Source organism: Entelurus aequoreus, linkage group LG01, assembly GCF_033978785.1.
Source record: "Entelurus aequoreus isolate RoL-2023_Sb linkage group LG01, RoL_Eaeq_v1.1, whole genome shotgun sequence".
Taxonomy (NCBI): Eukaryota; Metazoa; Chordata; class Actinopteri; order Syngnathiformes; family Syngnathidae; genus Entelurus; species Entelurus aequoreus.
In genome coordinates, this window is record NC_084731.1 from 65,995,793 (window position 1) to 66,009,013 (window position 13,221).

The 13,221-nt window shown below is 38.6% G+C and overlaps 1 protein-coding gene across 3 annotated transcripts in view; it reads right to left on the reverse strand.

The window, feature by feature from the left end:
- Positions 1-13,221, reverse strand: part of LOC133655885 (vitamin D3 receptor B) — a 115,807-nt gene that overhangs the window by 83,570 nt on the left and 19,016 nt on the right. Inside the window, exon 1 of one of the 3 annotated variants that reach the window (XM_062056489.1) lies at positions 4,485-4,682. The exons of the other annotated variants lie outside the window; for them this stretch is intronic. Within the exon in view, the coding sequence (XP_061912473.1) occupies position 4,485 (1 nt within the window). The 5' untranslated portion in view covers positions 4,486-4,682. Of the gene's footprint in view, positions 1-4,484; positions 4,683-13,221 lie in introns of those variants that run through there. 3 annotated transcript variants of the gene reach the window in all.

Below are 13,221 nucleotides of genomic sequence, written 5' to 3' on the forward strand. Positions count from 1 at the left end.
CATCGTCTGGCGGTGGTTTGGCTTCAAGTGGGAATATGTCAAGCAGACAACCGTAATTTGTCAAGTGTGGAGCAAAAGCGTTGCTATAAAAAGTAGCATTACTGCTAATATGTAGCATCATTTGAAAAGTCACCTGCTAGAGAATGAAGAGCGTTTGAAACTCTGCATGTCAACATCTCCGTTCGGTGCCACACGCCCACACCATCAAAATGCAGAGGCAAACATTTCCAGATCAACACCATATGAAAAAAATAGTGATTTTTGTAGTTGTGATTTCTTTCTCTGCATGAAAGTGTAAAAGTAGCATATATTAATGCAGTATGAAGAAGAATGTTTTAATGTAGACACATAGAATCATCATACTGCTGTGATTATATGCATCAAGTGTTCATTCAAGGCTAAGGCAAAATATCCAGATATATATGGTGTATCGCGATATGGCCTTAAAATATCACGATATTGAAAAAAGGCCATGTCGCCCAGCCCTAGTTCAATGATGCCATTTCTGTTTGTCATGTATAATTTTGTCTATTTTGTGTTTATCCTTGAACAAACAGGTCAGTTTCTTGTTACCAACCATTGTGTATTATTCAAACTCACCTAATTCAGCTGGCTAGTTGTTATCAAGAGTACTAAAACCCTTTTCAACATGAATCTGACAACTAAGTAGGCTAAATAACTTTAAACTTTAATACATGCTCGGATAGGCCAGTATCGGCCAGTATCGGCATCGGATCGAAAGTGCAAAAACAACATCGGTATTGGATCTGAAGTGCAAAAACCTGGATCGGGACATCCCTAATTCAAACATCAGACTGTATAATACATATGTTCCTTGACTGCACTTAAATGTAGAATATATGTAGAATATATTTATATTATTTATATATTATATATATAATATATTATATATATAATATATTATTTATTATTATTACTGTCTATTGTGAGCAAACTGTGGTGCTGAATTTCCCCCAGGGATCAATAAAGTACTTTCTATTCTATTCTATTCTATTCTATTCTATTCTATTCTATTCTAATTGTCACATGTGGCTTCGGGGTAGACTACTGTTGGGTTGTGCGTGGTTGAATGTATTTATGTACAGTCATGGTCTAAGGCTGCAGCTAACGATTATTTTTCTATCGATTAATCTATAGATTGTTTTTTCGATTAATCGGTTAATCTATAGATTATTTTTTTCGATTAATCTATAGATTATTTTTCCTTTTACCGATTATTTTTTTATTCAAAATGAAGATGAAAAAATAAATGTAGGCCCGTTTTTTCAAAAGGCATGGCTTTTATTTACAAAAAAAAAGAAGTATGGCCACTCAGTCAACATTGACAACAACATGACTAAATATTCTGTAACAATGTAAACATTTAAAACTTTTAACATTTAACAAAATTAAAAGTAGCTTATTTGCTTTTTAATGTGCAAATATAAAAGTCAACATCCAGTGCAAATCTTAATATTCTGCAATAGTATAAGCATTTCAAAAGTAAAAGTATTGCTTATTTTGCTTTAAAATGTGCAAAAATAAAGATAAACATCCAATACAAAAAAGTGCAAAACGAAATATTCTGTAACAACAGTGTAAACATTTCAACAAAAGTGAAAGTATTGCTTATTTGCTAAAATGTGCAAAAATAAAGATAAACATCCAATACAAAAAAGTGCCAATCTAAATATTCTGGAGCACTGTAAACATTAAGTATTGCTTTTAAAATGTGCAAAATAAACATCCAGTCCAACACAGTACACAATAACCAATTCTACTCATTCCAGTGAGTGTCTAACAGTTGTAATGAAGAAAGGTTAGCATGTCTACATGCTTTGGTTCTTTTCTTGTTTACAATATTCCCAGCAGCTGAAAATAGGCGCTCAGAAGGGGTCGATGTGGCTGGAACTGAGAGCTAATTAGCCTTCACCTCAAGCCAGGATTGCGAGTGAGCTGAGCTGCAGTTTAAGTTTCTAGAAGGTCAACGGGCTCATAGTGATGTTACTAGTAGTTGAATGGGAGGTGTTTATTATCATTTGACACTTGTGATTTAGGGCTATATAAATAAACATTGATTGATTGATTGATTGAGAGTTCGCTGCCTGATGCTCACCTGCTAAACACCTATCTGCTCCACGCTGAAGCGCTGACTACATGCGCTCTGAATACGCACTGCTGATTGGCTGATAATGCTTCGTGTGTACCAATCAGATGGTTATGTGGGTGGGACAATGCTGCGTGTGTACCAATTAGATGGTTGTGTGGGTGGGACAATGCTGCGTGCTGAGACAGAGGCAGACGGAGCAAAGCAGCTTGTTAAGACTTTAGCTTTAGCTTAGAAACTCGTTCGGTACACCGCCGTACCGAACCGAAAGCCCCGTACCGAAACGGTTCAATACAAAACACGTACCGTTACACCCCTAGCAGATACAAATGACACATTCATGTTTTTGTGTAATGATGACAACGTATGCTCGCGCGGACGATTGACTAGTTGATGGTTTTCTTTTCAAATGTTCGTTCATAGCCGTTGTGCTGCTATTATAGGCCATTTCCGCTCGACACAGTGTGCATACAACAACATTATTAGGCCGTTTATTGAAATACTCCCACACTTTTGACCACCTTTGGCATGCTTTTCCCCCCTCGCTCGCACCGCTCGCATCGTCTTCTTTGATCGTCTGCTTTGCGCTTCGCCATGACGGTAGTGTCACGTCATTATGCGATGCGTCGACGCACAAAAACGGCGTCGACGTATTTACGTAACCGATGACGTCGATGACGTCGACTACGTCGACGCGTTGTTTCAGCCTTATCATGGTCAAAAGTTTACATACACTTGTAAAGAACGTACTGTCATAGCTGTCTTGACTTTACAATAATTTCTACAACTCTTATTTTTTTGTGATAGAGTGATTGGAGCACATACTTGTTGGTCACAAAAAAAAATAAAAAATTCATGAAGTTTGGTTCTTTTATGAATTTATTATGGATCTACTGAAAATGTGAGCAAATCTGCTTGGTCAAAAGTATATATACAGCAATGTTAATATTTGCTTACATGTCCCTTGGCAAAATTCACTGCAATAAGACGCTTTTGGTAGCCATCCACAAGCCTCTGGCAAGATTCTGCTTGAATTTTTGACCACTCCTCTTGACGAAATTGGTGCAGTCCAGCTAAATTTGTTGGTTTTCTGACATGGACTTGTTTCTTCAGCATTGTCCACACGTTTAAGTCAGGACTTTAGGAAGGCCATTCTAAAACCTTAATTCTAGCCTGATTAAACCATTCCTTTACCACTTTTGACGTGTGTTTCAAGTCATTGTCCTGTTGGAACACCCAACTGCGCCCAAGACCCAACCTCCAGGCTGATGGTCTTAGGTTGTCCTGAAGAAATTGGAGGTAATCCTCCTTTTTCATTGTCCCATTTAAAGCACCAGTTCCATTGTCAGCAAAACAGGCCCAGAGCATAATACTACCACCACCATGCTTGACGGTAGGGATGGTGTTTCTGGGATTAAAGGCCTCACCTTTTCTCCTCCAAACATATTGCTAGGTATTGTGGCCAAATAGCTAAATTTTTGTTTCATCTGACCACAGAAGTTTACTCCAGAAGGGCTTATCTTTGTCCATGTGATGTCAGATGAAACACAAATTTAGCTGTTTGGCCAAGGGACATGTAAGCAAATGTTAACATTGCTGTATGTATACTTTTGACCCAGCAGATTTGCTCACATTTTCAGTAGACCCAAAATAAATTAATAAAAGAACCAAACTTCATGAATGTTTTGTGTGACCAACAAGTATGTGCTCCAATCACTCTATCAAAAAAATAAGAGTTGTAGAAATTATTGGAAACTCAAGACAGCCATGACATTATGTCCTTCACAAGTAAGTGTATGTAAACTTTTGACCACGACTGTATGTGTATGCTTGCTTTTGTGCTCCTATTTAGTGTTTGTCATATCGTGTTTTTGTGCTTGCCACCATGTCTCAGCATTCCATGCATATACTGACCTCTGGACCCCCTGACAAAAGCTTCTAGCTTATCTGAGGGACCCTTTCACTTACCACCATCCTTAAATGGATATTCACTACTGTTGTAATCGTAATATGGTATTGTGAATAAACTTGAAACTTCAACTTGAAATGTTGCTATGACTAGCTGTTTTTGACATGTTATGTATTTTGTAGATAACATACAGTAATAAAACATAGCTTTATGAAGCAGGGAGGGAGCCACGTGACTCATTGAGGTAGCTTTGACCAGCTCAACATTTATGACGACCACATTGGTTTATGTCAAATACTCTTGACTCTGTTGACTAAAATGTGCCACTTTCCAAAACCCTGGTCATAGTGCAACATGGATGTCTTAGCGTCACCATCATGTGACCCACTACACACAAACATGTGCAGTTGTGCTGAGGGTTCACGTGAAATGACAAATATTTTGCGGCCGCTTAGCACTTGAGCTCACTTTCCCTCTGGATGGTCGTCACGCCGCGTTGCTATGGACAACCTTGCATGGTTTTAACGACCCATGTTGCAATCGTGCACCTCGGTCTTCTCGTCTGCGACTCGCTGAATGGCCGTTTCCTGCAGTCGGGTGCGGGGAAGGAGAGAGGGATTTACGAGGCAAGCAGGCTCTAGAAGAGAAGCAAGGAAAGTATGCATAGATGCCACCACCAGGGGAGGGATGACCTCTTTGTGACTTTCTGGGTCACGTAGCCCAAGTGTACCCTAGAATGGGCGGGGCTAACATGAGATGCTGGCACAGAGCCATGGGCAACACAAACAAAGCAGGTCTGTTTAGAAGCTGGCTAAATATACACATTAATAGAACACTTGAATTGCAGGTTAAATATAAACGTGTCTCATCCCTGACGGCTCAAAGCGTCAAGGAGAAAAGTGATTCACTTTTCTTGGTGGAGTCGACCTTTTTATGCCACTTTTTCTAAATCGGTTGCGAAAATTAAAGAGCAGACTTCGGTTTTACATGTAGCACAGAAACCATGTCTAAATGTAAAATACCGTGTGCAGATTTGAGCTGGAAGCTATACAAGGTTATCAGTTATCAACAATGTCCTGCAGATCATTATTATACAAAAGCCAAAAGCAGTGAAGTTGTCACGTTGTGTAAATGGTAAATAAAAAGAGAATACAATGATTTGCAAATCCTTTTGAACTTATATTCAATTGAAAAGACTGCAAAGACAAGGTATTTAACGTTGGAACTGGAAAACTTTGTTATTATTTTTTGCAAATATTAGCTCATTTGCAATTTAGTAACTGCAACATATTTCAAAAAAGCTGGCACAAGTGAGAAAAAAGACTGAGAAAGTTGAGGAATACTCATCAAAGACTTATTTGGAACATCCCACAGGTGACCAGGCTAATTGGGAACAGGTGGGTGCCATGATTGGGTATAAAAGCAGCTTCCATGAAATTCTCTGTCATTCACAAACAAGGACGGGGCGGGGGTCACCACTTTGTCAACAAATGCCTCAGCAAATTGTTTAAGAACAACATTTCTCAACCAGCTAATGCAAGGAATTTAGAAATTTCACCATCTACACTCCGTAATATCACCAAAAGTTTCAGAGAATCTGGAGGAATCACTGCACGTAAGCGGCAAGGCCGTCACCTTCGATCTCTCAGGCGGTACTGCATAAACAAAGCGACATCACTGTGTAAAGGATATCACCACATGGGCTCAGGAACACTTCAGAATACCACTGTCAGTAACTGCAGTTGGTCGCTACATCTGTAAGTGCAAGTCAAAACTCTACTATGCAAAGCCAAAGCCATTTATCAACAACACCCAGAAACGCTTCGCTGGGCCCGAGCTCATCTAAGATGGACTGATGCAAAGAGGAAAAGTGTTCTGTAGTCTGACAAGTCCACATTTCAAATTGTTTTTGGAAACTGTGGACGTCATGTTCTCCGTAACAAAGAGGAAAAGAACCATCCATACTGTTTTCGGTGCTTTGTGTAAAAGCCAGCATCTGTGATGGTATGGGGGTGTATTAGTGCCCAAGGCATGGGTAACTTACACATCTGTGAAGGCACCATTAATGCTGAAAAGTAAATAAATGAAAAATGGGTTATACTTGTATAGCGCTTTTCTACCTTCAAGGTACTCAAAGCGCTTTGACAGTATTTCCACATTTACCCATTCACACACACATTCACACACTGATGGAGGGAGCTGCCATGCAAGGCGCTAACCAGCAGCCATCAGAGGCAAAGGGTGAAGTGTCTTGCCCAAGGACACAACGGACGTGACTAGGAAGGTAGAAGGTGGGAATTGAACCCCAGTAACCAGCAACACTCCGATTGCTGGCACAGCCACTCTACCAACTTCGCCACGCCGTCCATACAGGTTGTGTAGCAAAATATGTTGCCATCCAAGCAACGTTATCATGGACGCTTATTTCAGCAAGACAATGCCAAGCCACGTGTTACAATAGCGTGGCTTCATAGTAAAAGAGTGCGGGTACTAGACTGGCCTGCCTGTAGTCCAGACCTGTCTCCCATTGAAAATGTGTGGTGCAATATGAAGGCTAAAATAGCAGAAGGGAGACTGTTGAACAACTTAAAAGCCTACTGAAATGACATTTTCTTATTTAAACGGGGATAGCAGATCCATTCTGTGTCTCATACTTGATCATTTCGCGATATTGCCATATTTTTGCTGAAAGGATTTAGTAGAGAACATCGACGATAAAGTTTGCAACTTTTGGTCGCTGATAAAAAAAGCCTTGCCTGTACCGGAAGTAGCGTGACGTCGCAGGTTGAAGGGCCCATTGTTAACACCAGCAGCGAGAGCGATTCGGACCGACAAAGAGACGATTACCCCATTAATTTGAGCGAGGATGAAAGATTTGTGGATGAGGAACGTGAGAGTGAAGGATTACAGTGCAGTGCAGGACATATCTTTTTTCGCTCTGACTGTAACTTATGTACAAGGGCTCATTGGATTCCACACCTTCTCCTTTTTCTATTGTTGATCACGGATTTGTATTTTAAACCACATCGGATACTATATCCTCTTGAAAATGAGAGTCGAGAACGCGAAATGGACATTCACAGTGACTTTTATCTCCACGACAATACATCGGCGAAGCACTTTAGCTACGGAGCTAACGAGATAGCATCGTGCTTAACTGCATATAGAAACAGACGAAATAAGCCCCTGACTGGAAGGATAGACAGAAGATCAACAATCCTACCAAACTCTGGACCTGTAACCACACGGTTAATGCTGTACCGCCAGGCGAAGCCAAGCAATGCTGTTGCTAACGACGCCATTGAAGCTAACTTAGCTACGGGACCTCGACAGAGCTATGCTAAAAACATTAGCTCTCCATCTACGCCAGCTCTCATCTGCTCATCAACACCCGTGCTCACCTGCGTTCCAGCGATCGACGGCGCGACAAAGGACTTCACCCGATCATCGATGCGGTCGGCGGTTAGCGTCGGATAGCGCGCCTGCTATCCAACTCAAAGTCCTCCTGGTTGTGTTGCTGCAGTTAGCCGCTAATACACCGATCCCACCTAGAGCTTTCTTCTTTGCAGTCTCCATTGTTCATTAAACAAATTGCAAAAGATTCACCAACACATATGTCCAGAATACTGTGGAATTTTGCGATGAAAACAGAGCTGTTTGTATTGGGATACAATGCTGTACCAATACTTCCGCTTCAACCATTGACGTCACGCGCAAACGTCATCATACCTAGACGTTTTCAACCGGAAGTTTCCCGGGAAATTTAAAATTGCACTTTATAAGTTAACCCGGCCGTATTGGCATGTGTTGCAATGTTAAGATTTCATCATTGATATATAAACTATCAGACTACGTGGTCGGTAGTAGTGGGTTTCAGTAGGCCTTTAAGCTGTACATCAAGCAAGAATGGGAAAGAAATCCACTTCAAAAATGTGTGTCTTCAGTTCCCAAACCTTTACTGAGTGTTGTTAAAAGGAAAGGCCATGTAACACAGTGGTAAAAATGCCCCTCTGACAACTTTTTTGCAATGTGTTGCTGCCATTAAATTCTAAGTTCATGATTATTTGCCAAGTTTCTCAGTGTGAACATGAAATGTTTTATATATATATATATATATATATATATATATATATATATATATATATATATATATATATATATATATATATATATATATATATATATATATATATATATATAGTCAAAGGCATACAATTGTCTGTAAAGACAAAATGACAAAATTGTAAGCATTGGTAATGATAAATAGTTGAAAAGTTTACATGAACTGTGGTCAAATTAATAATAATAATGGAAATACAAACCCTCTAAAACTCAATAAACATTTTTGGTTACTGTAGTATTTTTTACCATTGTAATGGAACTTTCTTATGCTAAATAGGTAAACACACAAAAATAAAACAGACTCTCTAACTCTGTTAGCAAAAAAGACACTTCAATAAATATTGAACATCTTGAGGTTAAGTTTTGCCCTATTGGAAAAACTGCATGGTTGGTTTGTTTTGTTGTCTTTTCTGTTGCCATTTGCAATTGTATAAACATTTTTAATGCCCCTAGACATTGTATTAAATGCTTTTGAATGGCATTTAAAGAGGAACTGCACTTTTTGGGGGAGAATTTTTTGCATATCGTTCACAATCATTATGAAAAACATGACAGATGTATTTTTTTATGGGTTCCAACACATAAATAAACGTTAATAAAAGTCCGCTTACAGCGGAACCAATAGGAGGTCCTTTATTCCGCCCATGAACCCCACCCCCCCAAAAAACATCCAAAAAGCGCCAACAATAATCCATTTACATTTGGTGACTTCAATATTAACCAAGTATTAGTGATATTGTTATTACAAGCGCTAACGCAGACAAACTATTTATAGCGTCATCACAAGCTTGCGTGCCAATGTTGACATAATCAGCTGCTTCCTCGCTTCCTTGCTCGTCAAACTTTATTCTAGATCATAAATCATGCCTCTCACCTGGATAGTAGAAGGATGAATATGTACACTTTGACAGTCAATTTAAACTCGGAAACGACAGGAAAGGACCCCCTTTTATTCACGAGGATTATGAGTCATTCTTCATTTAAATGGGAGAATATGAACATCTTAGCAGTCGGCATCCTAATGACAGCAGACATTGTACAGTAAGTGATGTTTTATGTTTGTTGGCTCTCATAAAGTCTGCAGTGAGTAATAATCAGTGATGTTTAAAAAAAAGAGCACTGCGTATGCTTAAAATGATCACAATAAGTCAGTATTAAATGTTATTATAAATGTTACTATAGTATATATATATATATATATATATATGTATATATATATATATAAGGGCTGCAAATCTTTGGGTGTCCCACGATTCGATTCAATATTGATTCTTGGGGTCACGATTAGATTCAAAATCTTTTTTTTTTCCGATTCAACGCAATTCTCGATTCAAAAACGATATGTTCCCGATTCAAAACAATTCTCTATTCATTCAATACATTGGATTTCAGCAGGATCTACCCCAGTCTGCTGACATGCAAGCAGAGTAGTAGATTTTTGTAAACAGCTTTTATAATTGTAAAGGACAATGTTTTATCAACTGATTGCAATAATGTAAATTTGTTTTAACTATTAAATGAACCAAAAATATGACTTCTTTTATATTTGTGAAAATATTGGACACAGTGTGTTGTCAAGCTTATGAGATGTGATGCAAGTGTAAGCCACTGTGACACTATTGTTCATTTATTTTTATTTTTATAAATGTCTAATGATAATGTCAATGAGGGATTTTTAATCACTGCTATGTTGAAATTATAACTAATATTGATACTGTTGTTGATAATATTCATTTTTGTTTCACTACTTTTGGTTTGTTCTGTGTCGTGTTTGTGTCTCCTCTCAATTGCTCTGTTTATTGCAGTTCTGAATGTTGCTGGGTCGGGTTTGGTTTTAGAATTGGATTGCATTGTTATGGTATTGCTGTGTATTGTTTTGTTGGATTGATTAATTAAAAAAATAAAATACAATTTAAAAAAATAAATAAATAAATAGTTAAATAAAAATAATAATAAATAAATAAAAATCGATTTTTAAAAAATGAGAATTGATTCTGAATCGCACAACGTGACAATCGCGATTCGAATTCGAATCGATTTTTTCCCACACCCCTAATATATATATATATATATATATATATATGTATATATTTACATCATGTATATAAAACCCTAATGGAGGTGTTTGGATGTTTTTAAGGGCTTTATAGGCAGAATAGAGTGACCCCCATAGACTCCATTGTAAGCAGACTTTTGATCGCATTTATTTACAAGTTAAAATGCATTTAAAAAAAGACATCCTTCGTTATGTCTTTCTTATCGATTGTGAACGATATGCAGTTCCCCTTTAAGGCCTAAATATTTGCAAAATCCATTGACTTTAATTACTTTTGATGCTTTTTACTGACCCGCGGAAGCCCTGCTATACGTGAAAAACACAAGTCAAATCCTGAGCATTATATGGGAGCTTAACTTATGTCCTCCACTCCAATAAATGAACATGCCCAAATTAGTTATCTGGGTTTTTTTTGCACGTGGATAAAAATAGATTCCAAGCTCTTTAGAGAATGCTTCAAAAAAATAAAAGACAGTCTTTGCTACATGAATTTTCTACTGTCTTTAGACCAGCAAATTGGCTGAGCTCGTACAAGTGCTACTTAAGGTGGGACGATGATTTGTAGCTAAAATGACACGTGTGTCTCAAACTGGAGAAAGGGATTGAAAATGGGTCTCCCGCTGGATTTAAAGGTGTGATAAAGCAACCATGCGTGGAGCACTAAAGCTTGTAGACAGGTGATAAATTCTTAGGATAAATGGTGCATGTCGACAGCGCTAAGAGCAACTGATTGTGTCATGTGATAGTATACCTTTAAAAGCAACATACCTCTAATATATTTACAAACCCTGTTTCCATATGAGTTGGGAAATTATGTTAAATGTAAATATAAACGGAATACAATGATTTGCAAATCATTTTCAACCCATATTCTGTTGAATATGCTACAAAGACAACATATTTGATGTTCAAACTGATAAACATTTTTTTTTTTTGCAAATAATCATTAACCTTAGAATTTGATGCCAGCAACACGTGACAAAGAAGTTGGGAAAGGTGGCAATAAATACTGATAAAGTTGAGGAATGCTCATCAAACACTTATATGGAACATCCCACAGGTGAACAGGCAAATTGGGAACAGGTGGGTGCCATGATTGGGTATAAAAGTAGATTCCATGAAATGCTCAGTCATTCACAAACAAGGATGGGGCGAGGGTCACCACTTTGTCAACAAATGCGTGAGCAAATTGTTGAACAGTTTAAGAAAAAAACTTTCTCAACCAGCTATTGCAAGGAATTTAGGGATTTCACCATCTACGGTCCGTAATATCATCAAAGGGTTCAGAGAATCTGAAGAAATCACTGCACGTAAGCAGCTAAGCCCGTGACCTTCGATCCCTCAGGCTGTACTGCATCAACAAGCGACATCAGTGTGTAAAGGATATCACCACATGTGCTCAGAAACACTTCAGAAACCCACTGTCAGTAACTACAATTGGTCGCTATATCTGCAAGTTAAAACTCTCCTATGCAAGGCGAAAACCGTTTATCAACAACACCCAGAAACGCTGTGGGCTTCGCTGGGCCTGAGCTCATCTAAGATGGACTGATACAAAGTGGAAAAGTGTTCTGTGGTCTGACAAGTCCACATTTCAAATTGTTTTTTTTAACTGTGGACGTCGTGTCCTCCGGACCAAAGAAGAAAAGAACCATCCGGATTGTTATAGGCGCAAAGTTGAAAAGCCAGCATCTGTGATGGTATGGGGGTGTATTAGTGCCCAAGACATGGGTAACTTACACATCTGTGAAGGCGCCATTAATGCTGAAAGGTACATACAGCTTTTGGAGCAACATACAGTGCCCTCCAAAAGTATTGGAACAGTGAGTCCAATTTGTTTATTTTTGTTGTAGACTGAAAACATTTGGGTTTGACATCAAAAGATGAATATGGGACAAGAGATCAACATTTCAGCTTTTATTTCCAGGTATTTACATCTGGATCTGATACACAACCTAGAAGATAGCACTTTTTGTTTGAAACTACCCATTTTTCATCAGAGCAAAAGTATTGGAACATGTGACTGACAGGTGTGTTTTGTTGCCCAGGTGTCTCCCAATTACATTGATTATTCAAACAATAAATAGCACTGAATGTCTGAGCTCAGTTTCACATTGGGTAGGATAGGTTTTGCCTGTGCAGACTGCATTTAGAGGTAGAACCAACATGAAAACCAGAGAGCTGTCTATGGGTGAAAAAGAAGCAATTGTGAATCTGAGAGAAGATGGACAATCAATCAGAGCCATTGCACAAACATTGGCCATAGCCAGTACAACCATTTGGAATGTCTTGAAGAAGAAAGAAACCACTGGTGTACTAAGCAACAAACGTCGAACAGGTAGACCAAGGAAAACATCAGGAGTTGATGACAGAAACATTGTGAGAGCTATAAAGAAAGACCCTAAAACAACCGTTAGTGACATCAACAACAACCTCCGGAGGGCAGGAGTGAAGGTATCTCAATCTACTGTTCGCAGAAGACTTCATGAACAGAAGTACAGAGGCTACACCAGAAGATGCAAACCACTCATTAGCAAGAAGAATAGGAAGGCCAGGCTGGAATTTGCCAAAAGGTACAGAGATGAGCCTCAAAAATTCTGGGAAAAAGTTTTATGGACTGATGAGACAAAGATTAACTTCTTCCAAAGTGATGGAAAGGCGAAAGTTTGGAGAAAGAAAGGATCTGCTCATGATCCCAAACATACAAGCTCATCTGTGAAACACGGCGGAGGTAATGTCATGGCTTGGGCTTGCATGGCTTCTTCTGGGACGGGCTCTTTCATCTTCATTGATGATGTGACACATGATGGCAGCAGCAAAATGAACTCAGAAGTCTACAAAAACATTTTGTCTGCTAATTTAAAGAAAGATGCAACCAAACTGATTGGGAGATCCTTTGTCATGCAGCAAGATAATGACCCAAAACACACTGCCAAAACAACAAAGGAGTTTATCAGGGGCAAGAAGTGGAAGGTTTTAGACTGGCCAAGTCAGTCTCCAGACTTAAACCCAATAGAGCATGCATTT